The sequence below is a fragment of the Oncorhynchus gorbuscha genome, linkage group LG06 (assembly GCF_021184085.1).
Source record: "Oncorhynchus gorbuscha isolate QuinsamMale2020 ecotype Even-year linkage group LG06, OgorEven_v1.0, whole genome shotgun sequence".
In the NCBI taxonomy this organism is placed as follows: Eukaryota; Metazoa; Chordata; class Actinopteri; order Salmoniformes; family Salmonidae; genus Oncorhynchus; species Oncorhynchus gorbuscha.
Window position 1 is genome coordinate 42,911,076 of NC_060178.1, and position 12,808 is coordinate 42,923,883.

Consider the following 12,808-nt stretch of genomic DNA (forward strand, 5'->3'; position numbering starts at 1 on the left):
ATGTTTGGTTCCCACAGTGAAGCATGGAGGAGGAGGTGTGATGGTGCTTTGCTGGTGACACTGACAGTGATTTATTTAGAGTTTATGGCACACTTAACCAGCATGGCTACCACAGCATTCTGCAGTGATACGCCATCCCAGCTGGTTTGCGCTTAGTGGGACTAATATTTGTTTTTCAACAGGACAATGACCCAACACACCTCCCAGGCCGTGTAAGGCTATTTGACCAAGAAGGAGAGTGATGGAGTGCTGCATCAGATGACCTGGCCTCCACAATCAGCCGACCTCAACCCAATCGAGGTGGTTTGGGATGAGTTAGATTGCAAAAGCCATGTTGGGTGATGGGTTTGAAACTGGGTCCAGGCCAGTGAGTGTGTTTCCTATATGAGTCTCTCAATGGAACAATGTCAGGACAGTGTTGAGTGGTGGGTTTGGAACTGGCCCCAGTCTTCTATATAAGTCTCTCCATGAGTGTCGGATGGGCTATGTCCACATCTCTATGCGAGATCACTCTTTCTCCTATCGGCTGGGGCTGTAGGTGCCGTGGATGGCCATCCGGTTCAGCGCCACCGGTTCAGCGCCATCAGGTCCATGGAGGTACTGACCAGGGCCAGCAGCAGCACAACAGACACTAGAGTGACTGACAGCAACAGGTCAGAGGTTAGGCCCTCAGAGGTCAACTGGAGAGGGAAATGGATTGAGGAGAGGGGAGGAAGAGGAGGAGGGGGGAGGGAGAGGAGGAGGGGAGACGGGGGTAAGTACAAGTACACAAAAAAATGGGGAAGCAGGAAAAACATGAACATCAATTAAAAGGTGCAAAAGTGCATTAACATCATGATAAAAAAATACTGGTCAGACCAGGGAGGGAAGGAACACAGACACAAGGCACTCCGCTTCCAAGTCCTCTACCAGCGTCATGAGGGATCTGTTCTCGAGTCCGTAGGCAGTAGAGCTCGTACCAGGGACTGACCCAGACTGGGTAGGAGACTGGAGGGGTGAACCCTGCCCAGATTTTGGCTGAGACTAACTCCAGCAACAGGACTATTATCCACACACGGCACAAGCATCTCCGCCCTGTGCAAGACACCTGGGGTTACGCTCCGTCAGAGGAGAATCACACACGCAGGGTCGCATCAACACACCCAGAAACACACACACAACTGTGTAAACACAATTTGAATCCAAACCACAGACAACCATCAAACAACACAAAATCATAGCATTTTCCTAATGACCCAATATGCAAGTGAAATCATCACTGTTTTTGACACTGATTCACAGCAATCTGTGTGTTGTATATCTGATGGGTTTGACAAAACGTGCCATCATACTGAGCCACCGCCAAAATGCCCTTACACATGTCATATTGCCTGGTATCATATTGGAGCCATGCTGAGGAGCTTCTGGGAGATATGGCCAGTTAAAACAAGTCAACAGTTACTTCCCTCCACACAGGTAAAGAGTTAGCAACATGCCCTTGCGGTGCCACTGTAAAACATTCCTCAATGAAAACAATAACACCACAACAACATTCGGGAACCATACTACTCTGTCTTGTTTCAACAATAATATGTTGTTTGTTTACCTGTCAGATGAGACGGGTTTACTCTCAGAGTGAACGTAACACAGAGTACCCAGACCCAGAGAACTCCACAGCCAAGGGTCTTCATCAGTCAGAGGCAGACAGGTTCAGGACTCTACTCTCTAACCAGTCTGCATTCTAAGCAGTTTCTATGGCAGAGAAAGCCCCCACACACAGTCTCTCCCTACTGCAGCTACACAGTGCGCATCTCAGCACCTAGGTGTCTGACAGGAAGATGTGTCCTGTACTGTGTGCCTATATATACAGTGTGTGTGTGTGTGTGTGTGTGTGTGTGTGTGTGTGTGTGTGTGTGTGTGTGTGTGTGTGTGTGTGTGTGTGTGTGTGTGTGTGTGTGTGTGTGTGTGTGTGTGTGTGTGTGTGTGTGTGTGTGTGTGTGTGTGTGTGTGTGTGTGTGAGACTGTCTCTAGAGGAACGAGCATGTCTGCCAGTTAAGCTGCCCTCGTGCATTTCTGTGAAACAGTCCCAACCTGCAGGTACGCCACCAGATCAATGCGGAGTTGCACTTCAGATGGAAACAAAGGCAGCTTTTAGCTGGCCAAGCACCATCTCTATCTAACAGCCGTGCCACACAGCTCACCGGAATACCCATGGAGTACTTACACCAATGGATCTATGTCTGCCCGTACATACGTACATAAACAGACAAACACACACACCTCTGCCCGGAACTTACATTGACAAGTCTATGACCAGTGGAATAACTGTTGGCAAGTGTAGGTTCGAGCACTCTGAAACTGTGACAAGAGAGGTAAAGTCATGGCAGAGTGTTGAAGTGACATTTAGTGGCAGCTTCAGGGGTTGACTTTCCACTGTCACCAGGTCCTAGAGCAGTGACAGCTACAGGACACTTCCCATTAATTGTCAACTAACGTGAATTCAACGTGAAATCAACAACAATTGTCACCATGCCATTGGATTTAGATTTTTGTTGTTGAAATGATGTGGAATCTACATTGAGTCAACCAGTTTTTGCCAAGTGGGATGTTTTGGAGCCGTTTCTGATGGCAAGCTTTAGCCATCCAACTTTCTCCAAAACCTACTGCTTTATTTTCTCAGATCATTGAGGTGGAAAGAATTAGGACTGGAAGACAAAATGTTGGATAAATTAAGACAGGTAGTGAAAGGAGGATAAACAACCGATGAGGATGAAAAAACAGGAAATGTTTATTTGAAGACAGAAAGTGGTTTAAAAAAAGTAAGACATGACAAAACACCTCAGAACGGAAACAGACCCATCGAGAGCAAGATACACTACATGGCCAAAGGTATGTGGACACCTGCTCATCGAACATCTCATTCCAAAATCATCGGCATTAATAGGGATTTGGTCCCACCTTTGCTGTTATAATAGCCTCCAGTCTTCTGGGAAGGCTTTCCAAGTCTATGACCAGCATTGTCATGCTGAAACAGGAAAGGGCCTTCCCCAAACTGTTGATATAAAGTTGGATGCACAGAATCGTCTAGAATGCCATTGTATGCTGTGGTGGTAGATTTCCCTTCACTGCAACTAAGGGGCCTAGCCTGAACCATGAAAACATTATTACTCTCCACTAAACTTTACAGTTGACACTATGCATTGGGGCAGGTAGCGTTCTCCTGGCATCCGCCAAACCCAGATTAGTCCGTCAGACTTCACCAGTTGGGGAAGCGTGATTCATCACTCCAGAGAACACGTTTCCACTGCTCCAGAGTCCAATGGCGGTGAGCTTTACACCACTCCAGCCGACACTTTGCATTACGCATGGTGATCTTAAGCTTGTGTTCGGCTCCTCGGCCATGGAAATCGACGAACAGTTCTTGTGCTGATGTTGCTTCCAGAGGTTGTTTGGACCTTCCACTTCATGATAACATCACTTACAGTTGACCAACGCAGCTCTGGCAGGGCAGAAATGTGACGAACTGACCTGTTGGAAAGGTAGCATCCTATGATAGTACCACATTGAAAGTCACTGAGCTCTTCAGGAAGGCCATTTTATTGTCAATGTTTGTCTATGGAGATTGCATGGCTGTGTGCCTGATTTGATACACCTGTCAGCAGCGTGTGTGGCTGAAATAACCGAATCCACTAATATGAAGTGGTGTCCACATACTTTTGTAGAAAGACGGACGGACGGACGGATATATATAGAGACATACAGATAGAGAGATGGACATAGAGACAGACTGATTTGTAGGTATAGACAACAACAGAGAACGTGTGACAGAATTTTGATTAGTTTAAAATTGATAAACGGTAAGTGTGATTCGCTGCCTTCAAGGGCCTAGGGGAATCCATCTAGCTACACCACTTACAGTATTTGTATGTACAGTACCATTATCCTCAAGGAACACACAACATCAAATGGACATGAGCCTGACCATATATTGTGAGACATTTTGCTTTCAGAGACAAGATTCATCCAAGAAAATACTGTATGTATTTTTATTTTCCAAAAGTGAATTTGTTTTTCAATAATAAAACAATGGTGGTTCTACACTGACGATTCTGTGTAATTGCAAAAACCTGTGTCTTGTTTTCCGTTTGGTCCATGGAAAATACCCATTATTATAGTTTCTGTATAGCTTAGTCTAATGTACAATACAATGCTACGTGATCTGTGTTAGTTTAGCAACATCGCCCAAAGGATATTCATATTGTCATATTCAACAGAGAGGATATTCCAAACTCACACCACTTTTTTATAAAAATCTGCTGCCATAAAAAAAACCTGTTGTTTTAAGGCACAAAAAAAACAGCTCTGTGCTCTTGTCAGAAAAGGAAGATAATACATTTGAACTTGGCTCACCTGAACAATAGAAAAACAATTAAACCTATTGCTAAGTTGTACTTTTACACTCAGAGACATTAAGTCTTGTCCAGGGCTCCAATTTCTCATTGGCCCAGTTCAGGAACAACTCCTATTGTTTCTTAAGTTCTCAGTGGTCAGCTGTCACAGCTGGATTTAATCCCTAAACACCGAGTTTAAAGAATCCCCTTTGCTAACCCCAGTGGTAATGTAATACACAGACACAGATATAACAGCACTCACCTATTTAGAACATAGCTGTTTTTCATTGAACAGGCATTTAACACCTGAAACACGCATCATCATAAATCTCAAGTTTATACACCATTCGAACGCACATGCACAAACACATGCACACACACACGCACGAGCACACACACTCTCTCTCTCTCAGTCGACTTGCCCTCCCCAGTCGATCACAGGAGCGTCATCAAGGTTCAGGATGAGGAAAGAGATCAGCTGGAAGAGGTTCTGCCAGAACAGAACAGCCATGTAAAAGTAAATGTCGCTTACGTCGACCTGGCAATTGTCCCCGGCGAAACTCATGTCACACACACAGTGGTAGTTGTTAATGAGGTTTCGGCAGTAGCCCCCGTTCAGGCAGGGGTTGGACTTGCACTCATCCACCTCCTGCTCACAGCTTCACGCAGGATGAGGGTCAGATATAGAAACAGAGGCAAAAAAAGAGACGACACACAACATCAGGATGGTCTGAGTCTAATGAATGTTTTACAAACTTCACCTATTTCCTGGGTATACTTTTAGATGATCTCTACCATCGTCCTTCCTTTTCACTCTGTATCCTTCTCTTTTCTTTATTGAACTCTTTCTCTTACCGGTGTCCTGTGAAGCCGGGTAGACAGTCGCAAGACAGGTCTCTCTCAGTGCAGTTCCCTGCATTGAAGCAGATGTAGTTTCTGGCCGCATCTCCACAGACAGACACGGGCAGCTTGGGCCTACTGAGGAGAGAAAACCACATACAGGCCACACAATCAGACAGGCACACTCCTCTAGAGGGTGTGTGTGCATATGAGAGATTTCGATGGGAAGGGGGAAGGACATTGTCTTGCTTCCGGTAGCGGGGTTGAGCGAGTAGCGGTGCGTAGAAGAAGCACCACCCGGCGTTAAACAATGGGGGGCAGGGGGTTATAGGGTAAAGGGTTTTATTGTCTACTAATATGCGTGTGTGAACTTGGGGGAGTGGGATGTACCGTCTGTCTCCCCACTGGGAGACTACAGGATGTAGGGGGCGATCAGGATAGAGACATTTAGACCCCCGACTGCTCCTCAAGAACAGGACATTAAACCACTCCTATAGGACTTTAAAACATCACAGACTCTGTCCTGCTCTGATGGACTTACAATGTCCGGATATGTAGGGGGAAAACACTGGTGCTGGTTGTTATGTCATTTCTTGAAATAGGTGGGAGGAGTATCAAATAATAAAACTTACAATTTTCTGATGTCTATGTACCATGGCATTTCCTCAATGCGATCACTGGAGAGAGAGAGAGAGAGAGAGAGAGAGAGAGAGAGAGAGAGAGAGAGAGAGAGAGAGAGAGAGAGAGAGAGAGAGAGAGAGAGAGAGAGAGAGAGAGAGAGAGAGAGAGAGAGAGCGAGAGCGAGAGCGAGAGAGAGAGAGAGAGAGAGAGAGAGAGAGAGAGAGAGAGAGAGAGAGCGAGAGAAAGAGAGAGAGAGAGAGAGAGAATACATAAACTCAGCAAAAAACCTTGTCTTTCAAAGATAATTTGTAAAAATCCAAATAACTTCACAGATCTTCATTGTAAAGGGTTTAAACACTGTTTCCCATGGTTGTTCAATGAGCCATAAACAATTAATGAACATGTACCTGTGGAATGGTCGTTAAGACACTAACAGCTTACAGACTGCAGGCAATTAAGGTCACAGTTATGAAAACTTAGGACACTAAAGAGGCATTTCAACTGACTCTGAAAACACCAAAAGAAAGAGGCCCAGGGTCCCTGCTCATCTGCATGAGCATGCCATAGGCATGCTGCAAGGAGGCATGAGGATGTGGCCAGGGCAATAAATTGCAATGTCCGTACTGCGAGACGCCTAAGACAGCGCTACAGGGAGACAGGCTGGACAGCTGATCGTCCTCGCAGTGGCAGACCACGTGTAACAACACATGCACAGGATCGATACATCCGAACATCCCACCTGCGGGACAGGTTCAGGATGGCAACAACAACTGCCCAAGTTACACCAGGAATGCACAATCCCTCCATCAGTGCTCAGACTGTCTGCAATAGGCTGAGAGAGGCTGCACTGAGGGCTCGTAGGCCTATTGTAAGGCAGGTCCTCACCAGACATCAATGTCGCCTATGGGCACAAACCCACTGTTGCTGGACCAGACAGGACTGGCAAAAAGTGCTCTTCACTGACGAGTCGCTTTTGTCTCACCAGGGGTGACGGTCAGATTTGCGTCTATCGTTGAAGGAATGAGTGTTATACTGAGGCCTGTACTCTGGAGCGGAATCGATTTGGAAGTGGAGGATCCGTCATGGTCTGGGGCGGTGTGTCACAGCATCATTGGACTGAGCTTGTTGTCATTGCAGGCAATCTCAACGCTGTGCGGTACAGGGAAGACATCCTCTTCCCTCATGTGGTACATTTCCTGCAGGCTCATCCTGACATGACCCTCCAGCATGACAATGCCACCAGCCATACTGCTCATACTGTGCGTGATTTCCTGCAAGACAGGTATGTCAGTGTTCTGCCATGGCCAGCGAAGAGCCCGTATCTCAATCCCATTGAGCACGTCTGGGACCTGTTGAATTGAAGGGTGAGGGCTAGGGACATTCCCCCCAGAAATGTCTGGGAACTTGCAGGTGCCTTGGTGGAAGAGTGGGGTAACATCTCACAGCAATAACTGGCAAATCTGGTGCAGTCCATGAGGAGGAGATGCACTGCAGGACTTAATGCAGCTGGTGGCCACACCAGATACTGACTGTTACTTTTGATTTTGACCCCCCCTTTGTTCGGAGACACATTATTCCATTTCCAGGACTTGTTCAGTTTATGTCTCAGTTGTTGAATCTTGTTATGTTCATACAAATATTTACACATGTTAAGTTTGCTGAAAATAAACGCAGTTGACAGTGAGAGGACGTTTCTTTTTTTGCTGAGTTTAGAATAAAAAAAATGATTTAGGATGAAAACTTTCCAGCAAAGATAGACATCTTGTCTGAAACTCGAGCTTGCCGAGGGAAGTTGTTTCAAAAACGCCCTTGTGAAGGAGCGATGTGAGAGAATGTGTGTGAGCGAGAGAGAAAGAGAGAGTGTTTGGTAGTGCATGTGAGAGAGAGTGTGTGTTTACAAGATAAATGGATGAAGGCATTCCCTCGATGATGCTCCAAGGCAAACGGGAGATGAGAGGCAGTAGCGCTGAACCCCCAGGGAGATAAATACACCACACACAGTGCACTACAGTGACACACTGCAGCAATGTTCCTACACAGACTACAGCGACACACTGGAGCCATATATGACGTTAAGTCGAACAGAAATGCTGCAACTAAAACACACAGTTCATGCATGGTTTAAGTGCTTTACAGAGATCTGAACATTTACATGGTTTCCTTTTTCCTTACGGTGTAATAGAGCTAAAAGGGAGTCCCACTGGTGTGTCCTATCCATAATAGAGCTAAAAGGGAGTCCCACTGGTGTCCGATTGCTTTAAAAGATCCTTGGATTATACTTTTATCTCAGTGAAATATTCCAAATGCAGAATCCATGTTTTCAAAACATAAAATATAGTTTTTTTGATGTTATTCTTTCAACTGTTTGTTATTAAAGCCTATTTGTGGACTTAATACTTAAACATTTAGCAAATTGTGTCTAATCTCAAAGGGACTGCAATTTTGGAATACAAAACTTTGCAGATAAAAGGAAGGTGACTGTTTGGTTGTGTGTTCATTCCTCTGTATAAAAATTAATATGATATTCCGTTCCATTCCTAACCCCACCCATGTGACTCACTTGCAGTAAGGTCCGGTGTAGTTCTCTGCACACAGACAGGCGTACTTGTCCACTCCATGTAGACACGTGCCTCCATGAGCGCATAGATGGTTCTCACACACATCCACCTCCTCCTCACAGTCCACCCCGGTGTAGCCAAACTCACAGGCACACTCATATGCCAGCCCCTGAATGCTGCAGTTGCCATGGATACAGGGATTGGAGGCGCAGGTGTCTGTGTTACGCTCACAGCGGCGTCCGGTCCAGCCCTCCTCACAGCTACAGTTGAACAGGTTCCAGAGGTCCTGACAGCTACCTCCATTCATGCAAGGGCTGGGCTGGCACACTGGGCCTCCACTGCACCCGCTACGGGGTGGGTTGGGGGATGTCCGAAGGAACTGCTCCTCCTGAATCCGGGGCAGGTTGACCTCTAAGGGGCTGTAGTAAGGCAGGGCGATGCCCCCCACCTCCACAGTACCCAGGCACCCCTCTAGGCTCCAGCCAGCCTTGGGCCCAAGCCCCCCCAGCTGGATGTCCACCCCCTCCCTGAGGAAGTCCAGGTTTCCCCCTTCGCTGCTGGAGCTCCCAGCTTCATCCACTTCCTCATCCAGCACTAGGGTCCAGCGGGACACCTCTGCCCATGGGGTGACCATGAAGAGGTGGACGCTGTGCCAATCCCCGTCGCTGACCCCCACGCGGCTTTTCAGGGAAACCGTGGACGAGCCCTCCCCGCTCTGTAGCTCCAAGAAGAGAAGGCCATGCTGCACAGACACCGTCACAAACTCCGGCCCGCGCTCGGCATGCAGGATGGCGACGTGGCGTTTACGGGTGCGCAGGCTGGCGGTGATGCTGGCCAGGCCACGTTGGATACGGCCGTTACCGCGGTAAGACAGTACACTGCTGTCGGCAAGGAAGGTAGCGCTGGAGAAGCCTGGGAAGGAAAAGAATGGATATGTATGTAAATATGTGGTCAATTAATAAAGGCTTTAACCCTCAGGATCAGTCCAAAACGTGATGGAATATGGACCATGGAATAAAAGTAGGAATAAAGCGAAAAATTTACATGAACAAATAAATAGAAAATCAACCACAAGGAGGCTGAATGATGAGCGAATGTGTGCTAGGCAGACACAACAACACTGTATCCTCTGCTTTTTCTGAGTGACAGTGTTGTTTCTGTCTTCCTTCCAGGACAGCTAATCATAGGGGTGACAGGGCAGACAGACGGCCATGTAAATCATCACTAATACAACCACGGGCTAATCTGTCCTAATCCCAGTCCTACCTCACAGACCGACGAGCAGATTTAGGGAAGAATGACTCACAGTCGTATCCCTGGTTGAGGGTGCGGCACTCCGCCTTTGCGGGACAGGGGGCAAGCTCACACCACTTGACTTTCTCACAGCGCCGCCCTGCAGTGTTGTGGGGGCAGGTGCAGGTGAAGTCATCCCACATGGAGTAGCACATCCCCCCATTCTGACAAGGGTTCCTCTGGAGAGGGAGAGAAAGAAAATACCATTTATTAATATTATTATTATTTCTCCTACTAAAGGATATAGGGACAGTCAGGTTATCTTTTATAATTCATAAATTCATTAGGCTCTAATCTATGGATTTCACATGATTGGGCAGGGGCGCAGCCATCAGTCAGCCTCGGGGGGGGGGGGGGGGTTAGGCCCACCCACTCGGGAGCCAGGCCTACCCACTGGGGAGTCAGGTCCAGCCAATCAGAATGAGTTTTTTCCACACAAAAGGCCTTTATTACAGACTGAAATACTCCTCAGCTTCATCAGCTGTCTGGGTGGCTGTTCTCAGACAATCCTGCAGGTGAAGAAGAAGCCAAATTCTATAAAATGACGTTGGCAGTTTATGGTAGAGAAACTTATGCTAGAGAAATTTAAATTAAATTATTTGGCAACATCTCTGGTAGACAATTCTGCATTCAGCATGCCAATTGCACGCTCCCTCAAAACTTCTGTGGCGTAGTGTTGTGTGACAAAATAGCAAATTCAACAATGAGTGGTTTGGAAGGAATCAGTGACTAACTGTAAGCATTGCAAAGCAATCACTAGTCTGCTGTTCAGTGGAGTGGGTGTGTGGCCTAAGTCTAGGTTTAAAGGTCTCTTTTCCAAGCTTAAAATGATAAGAATTCAACACTATGGGCCAGAAAAGGTTGAATACATTGGCCGTGCTGTCAATCCAGCATGACTTCTGCCGTGTTCAAAACAATTGGAAACTTGGAACTGGGAAATCTCAGACTTCAGTGACTTCAAGACAACTGGAACTGAGCTCCGACTAGGAAAATACATTTTGGACGGTCATCCAACTCGCAATTCCAACTCGGGCATCTTTCTAGAGCTCCGACCTGAAGATCACTGACATCATGATGAATCTTGTTTTTTCCCGAGTTCCCATTGTCTTGAAAGCACCATAAATCCAGAGAATGCCAGACTGCTCAGTTTGGCCGGGCTGCCAGCTCTATGAAGAGTCTTGTCTTCCATTTAAGAATGATGGAGGCCACAGCTGGGCTAGACAATCTGAACCCTTTCTTTCTAAAATGATCTGCCGAAATTGTTGCAACCCCGATTACTAGCCTGTTTAACCTCTCTTTCGTGTCGTCTGAGATTCCCAAACATTGGAAAGCAGCTGCGGTCATCCCCCTCTTCAAAGGGGGACACACTCTTGACCCAAACTGCTACAGACCTATATCTATCCTAACCTGCCTTTCTAAGGTCTTCGACAGCCAAGTTAACAAACAGATTACCGACCATTTCGAATCCTACCGTACCTTCTCCACTATGCAATCTGGTTTCAGAGCTGGTCATGGGTGCACCTCAGCCATGCTCATGGCCCTAAACGATATCTTAACCGCCAACGATAAGAAACAATACTGTGCAGCCGTATTCATTGACCTGGCCAAGGCTTTTGACTCTGTCACTCACCACATCCTCATCAGCAGGCTCAACAGCCTCGGTTTCTCAAATGATTGCCTCACCTGGTTCACCAACTACTTTTCCGATAGAGTTCAGTGTGTCAAATTGGAGGGCCTGTTGTCTGGGCCTCTGGAAGTCTCTATGGTGGTGCCACAAGGTTCAATTCTTGGGCCAACTCTTTTCTCTGTATACATCACTGATGGCGCTCTTGCTGCTGTTCAGTCTCTGATCCACCTCTACGCAGACGACACCATCCTGTATACTTCAGGCCGTTCTTTGGACACTGTGTTAACTACCCTCCAGATGAGCTTCAATGCCATAAAATTCTCCTTCCATCATTCCAACTGCTCTTAAATACAAGTAAAACGAAATGCATGCTCTTCAACCGATCGCTGCCTGCACCTGCCCGCCCGCCCAGCATCACCACTCTGGACGTTTCTGACATATGTGGACAACTACAAATACCTAGGTGTCTGGTTAGACTGTAAACTCTCCTTCCAGACTCACATCAAACATCTCCAATCCAAAGTTAAATCTAGAATTTGCTTCATATTTCGCAACAAAGCATCCTTCACTCATGCTGCCAAACATACCCTCGTGAAAATGACCATCCTACCGATCCTCGATTTCGGCATTGTCATTTACAAAATAGCCTCCAGCACCCTACTCAACAAATTGGATGCAGTCTATCACAGTGCCATCCGTTTTGTCACCAAAGCCCCATGTACTACCCACCACTGCGACCTGTACGCTCTCGTTGGCTGGCCCTCGCTTCATACTCGTCGCCAAACCCACTGGTTCCAGGTCATCTACAAGACCCTGCTAGATAAAGTCCCGTCTCATCTCAGCTCGCTGGTCACCATAGCAGCACCCACCATAGCACATGCTCCAGCAGGTGTATTTCACTGGTCACCCCCAGGGCCAATTCATCCTTTGGCCGCCTGTCCTTCCAGTTCTCTGCTGCCAATGACTGGAACAAACTACAAAAATCTCTGAAACTGGAAACACTTCTCTTCCTCACCAGCTTTAAACACCAGCTGTCAGAGGAGCTCATAGATCACTGCACCTGTACATAGCCCATCTATAAATAGCCCAAACAATTTACTCATCCCTACTGTATTTATTTATTATTTATTTATTTTTGCTCCCTTGCACCTCAGCATTTCTACTTTGCACATTCACCTACTGAAAATCTACAATTCCAGTGTTTTACTTGCTATATTGTATTTCTTCGCCACCGTGGCCTTTTTATTGCCTTTACCTCTCTTATCTCACCTCATTTGCTCACATTGTATATAGACTTGTTTTTGTACTGTATTATTGACTGTATGTTTGTTTTGCTTCATGTGTAACTCTGTGTTGTTGTATGTGTCTAACTGCTTTGCTTTATCTTGGCCAGGTCGCAGTTGTAAATGAGAACTTGTTCTCAACTTGCCTACCTGGTTAACCCAATTATTTAACCAGTTTTACAATAAGGCTGTAACGTAACAAAATGTTGGGTCTGG

General features: G+C 46.6%; 1 protein-coding gene across 2 annotated transcripts in view; it reads right to left on the reverse strand.

Annotated features, from left to right (window-relative positions):
• Positions 1-205: 205 nt before the first annotated feature.
• The window catches only part of LOC124037147 (protein crumbs homolog 1-like), a 31,452-nt gene continuing 18,849 nt past the window's right edge, over positions 206-12,808 (reverse strand). Inside the window, exons 4-8 of one of the 2 annotated variants that reach the window (XM_046351809.1) lie at positions 9,696-9,861; positions 8,392-9,301; positions 5,226-5,348; positions 4,903-5,029; positions 206-680 (exon numbers count right to left, since the gene is read on the reverse strand). In XM_046351809.1, coding sequence (XP_046207765.1) covers positions 561-680; positions 4,903-5,029; positions 5,226-5,348; positions 8,392-9,301; positions 9,696-9,861 — 1,446 coding nt within the window. In that variant the 3' untranslated portion in view covers positions 206-560. Of the gene's footprint in view, positions 681-3,654; positions 5,030-5,225; positions 5,349-8,391; positions 9,302-9,695; positions 9,862-12,808 lie in introns of those variants that run through there. The other variant, XM_046351808.1, reaches the window with a different exon arrangement.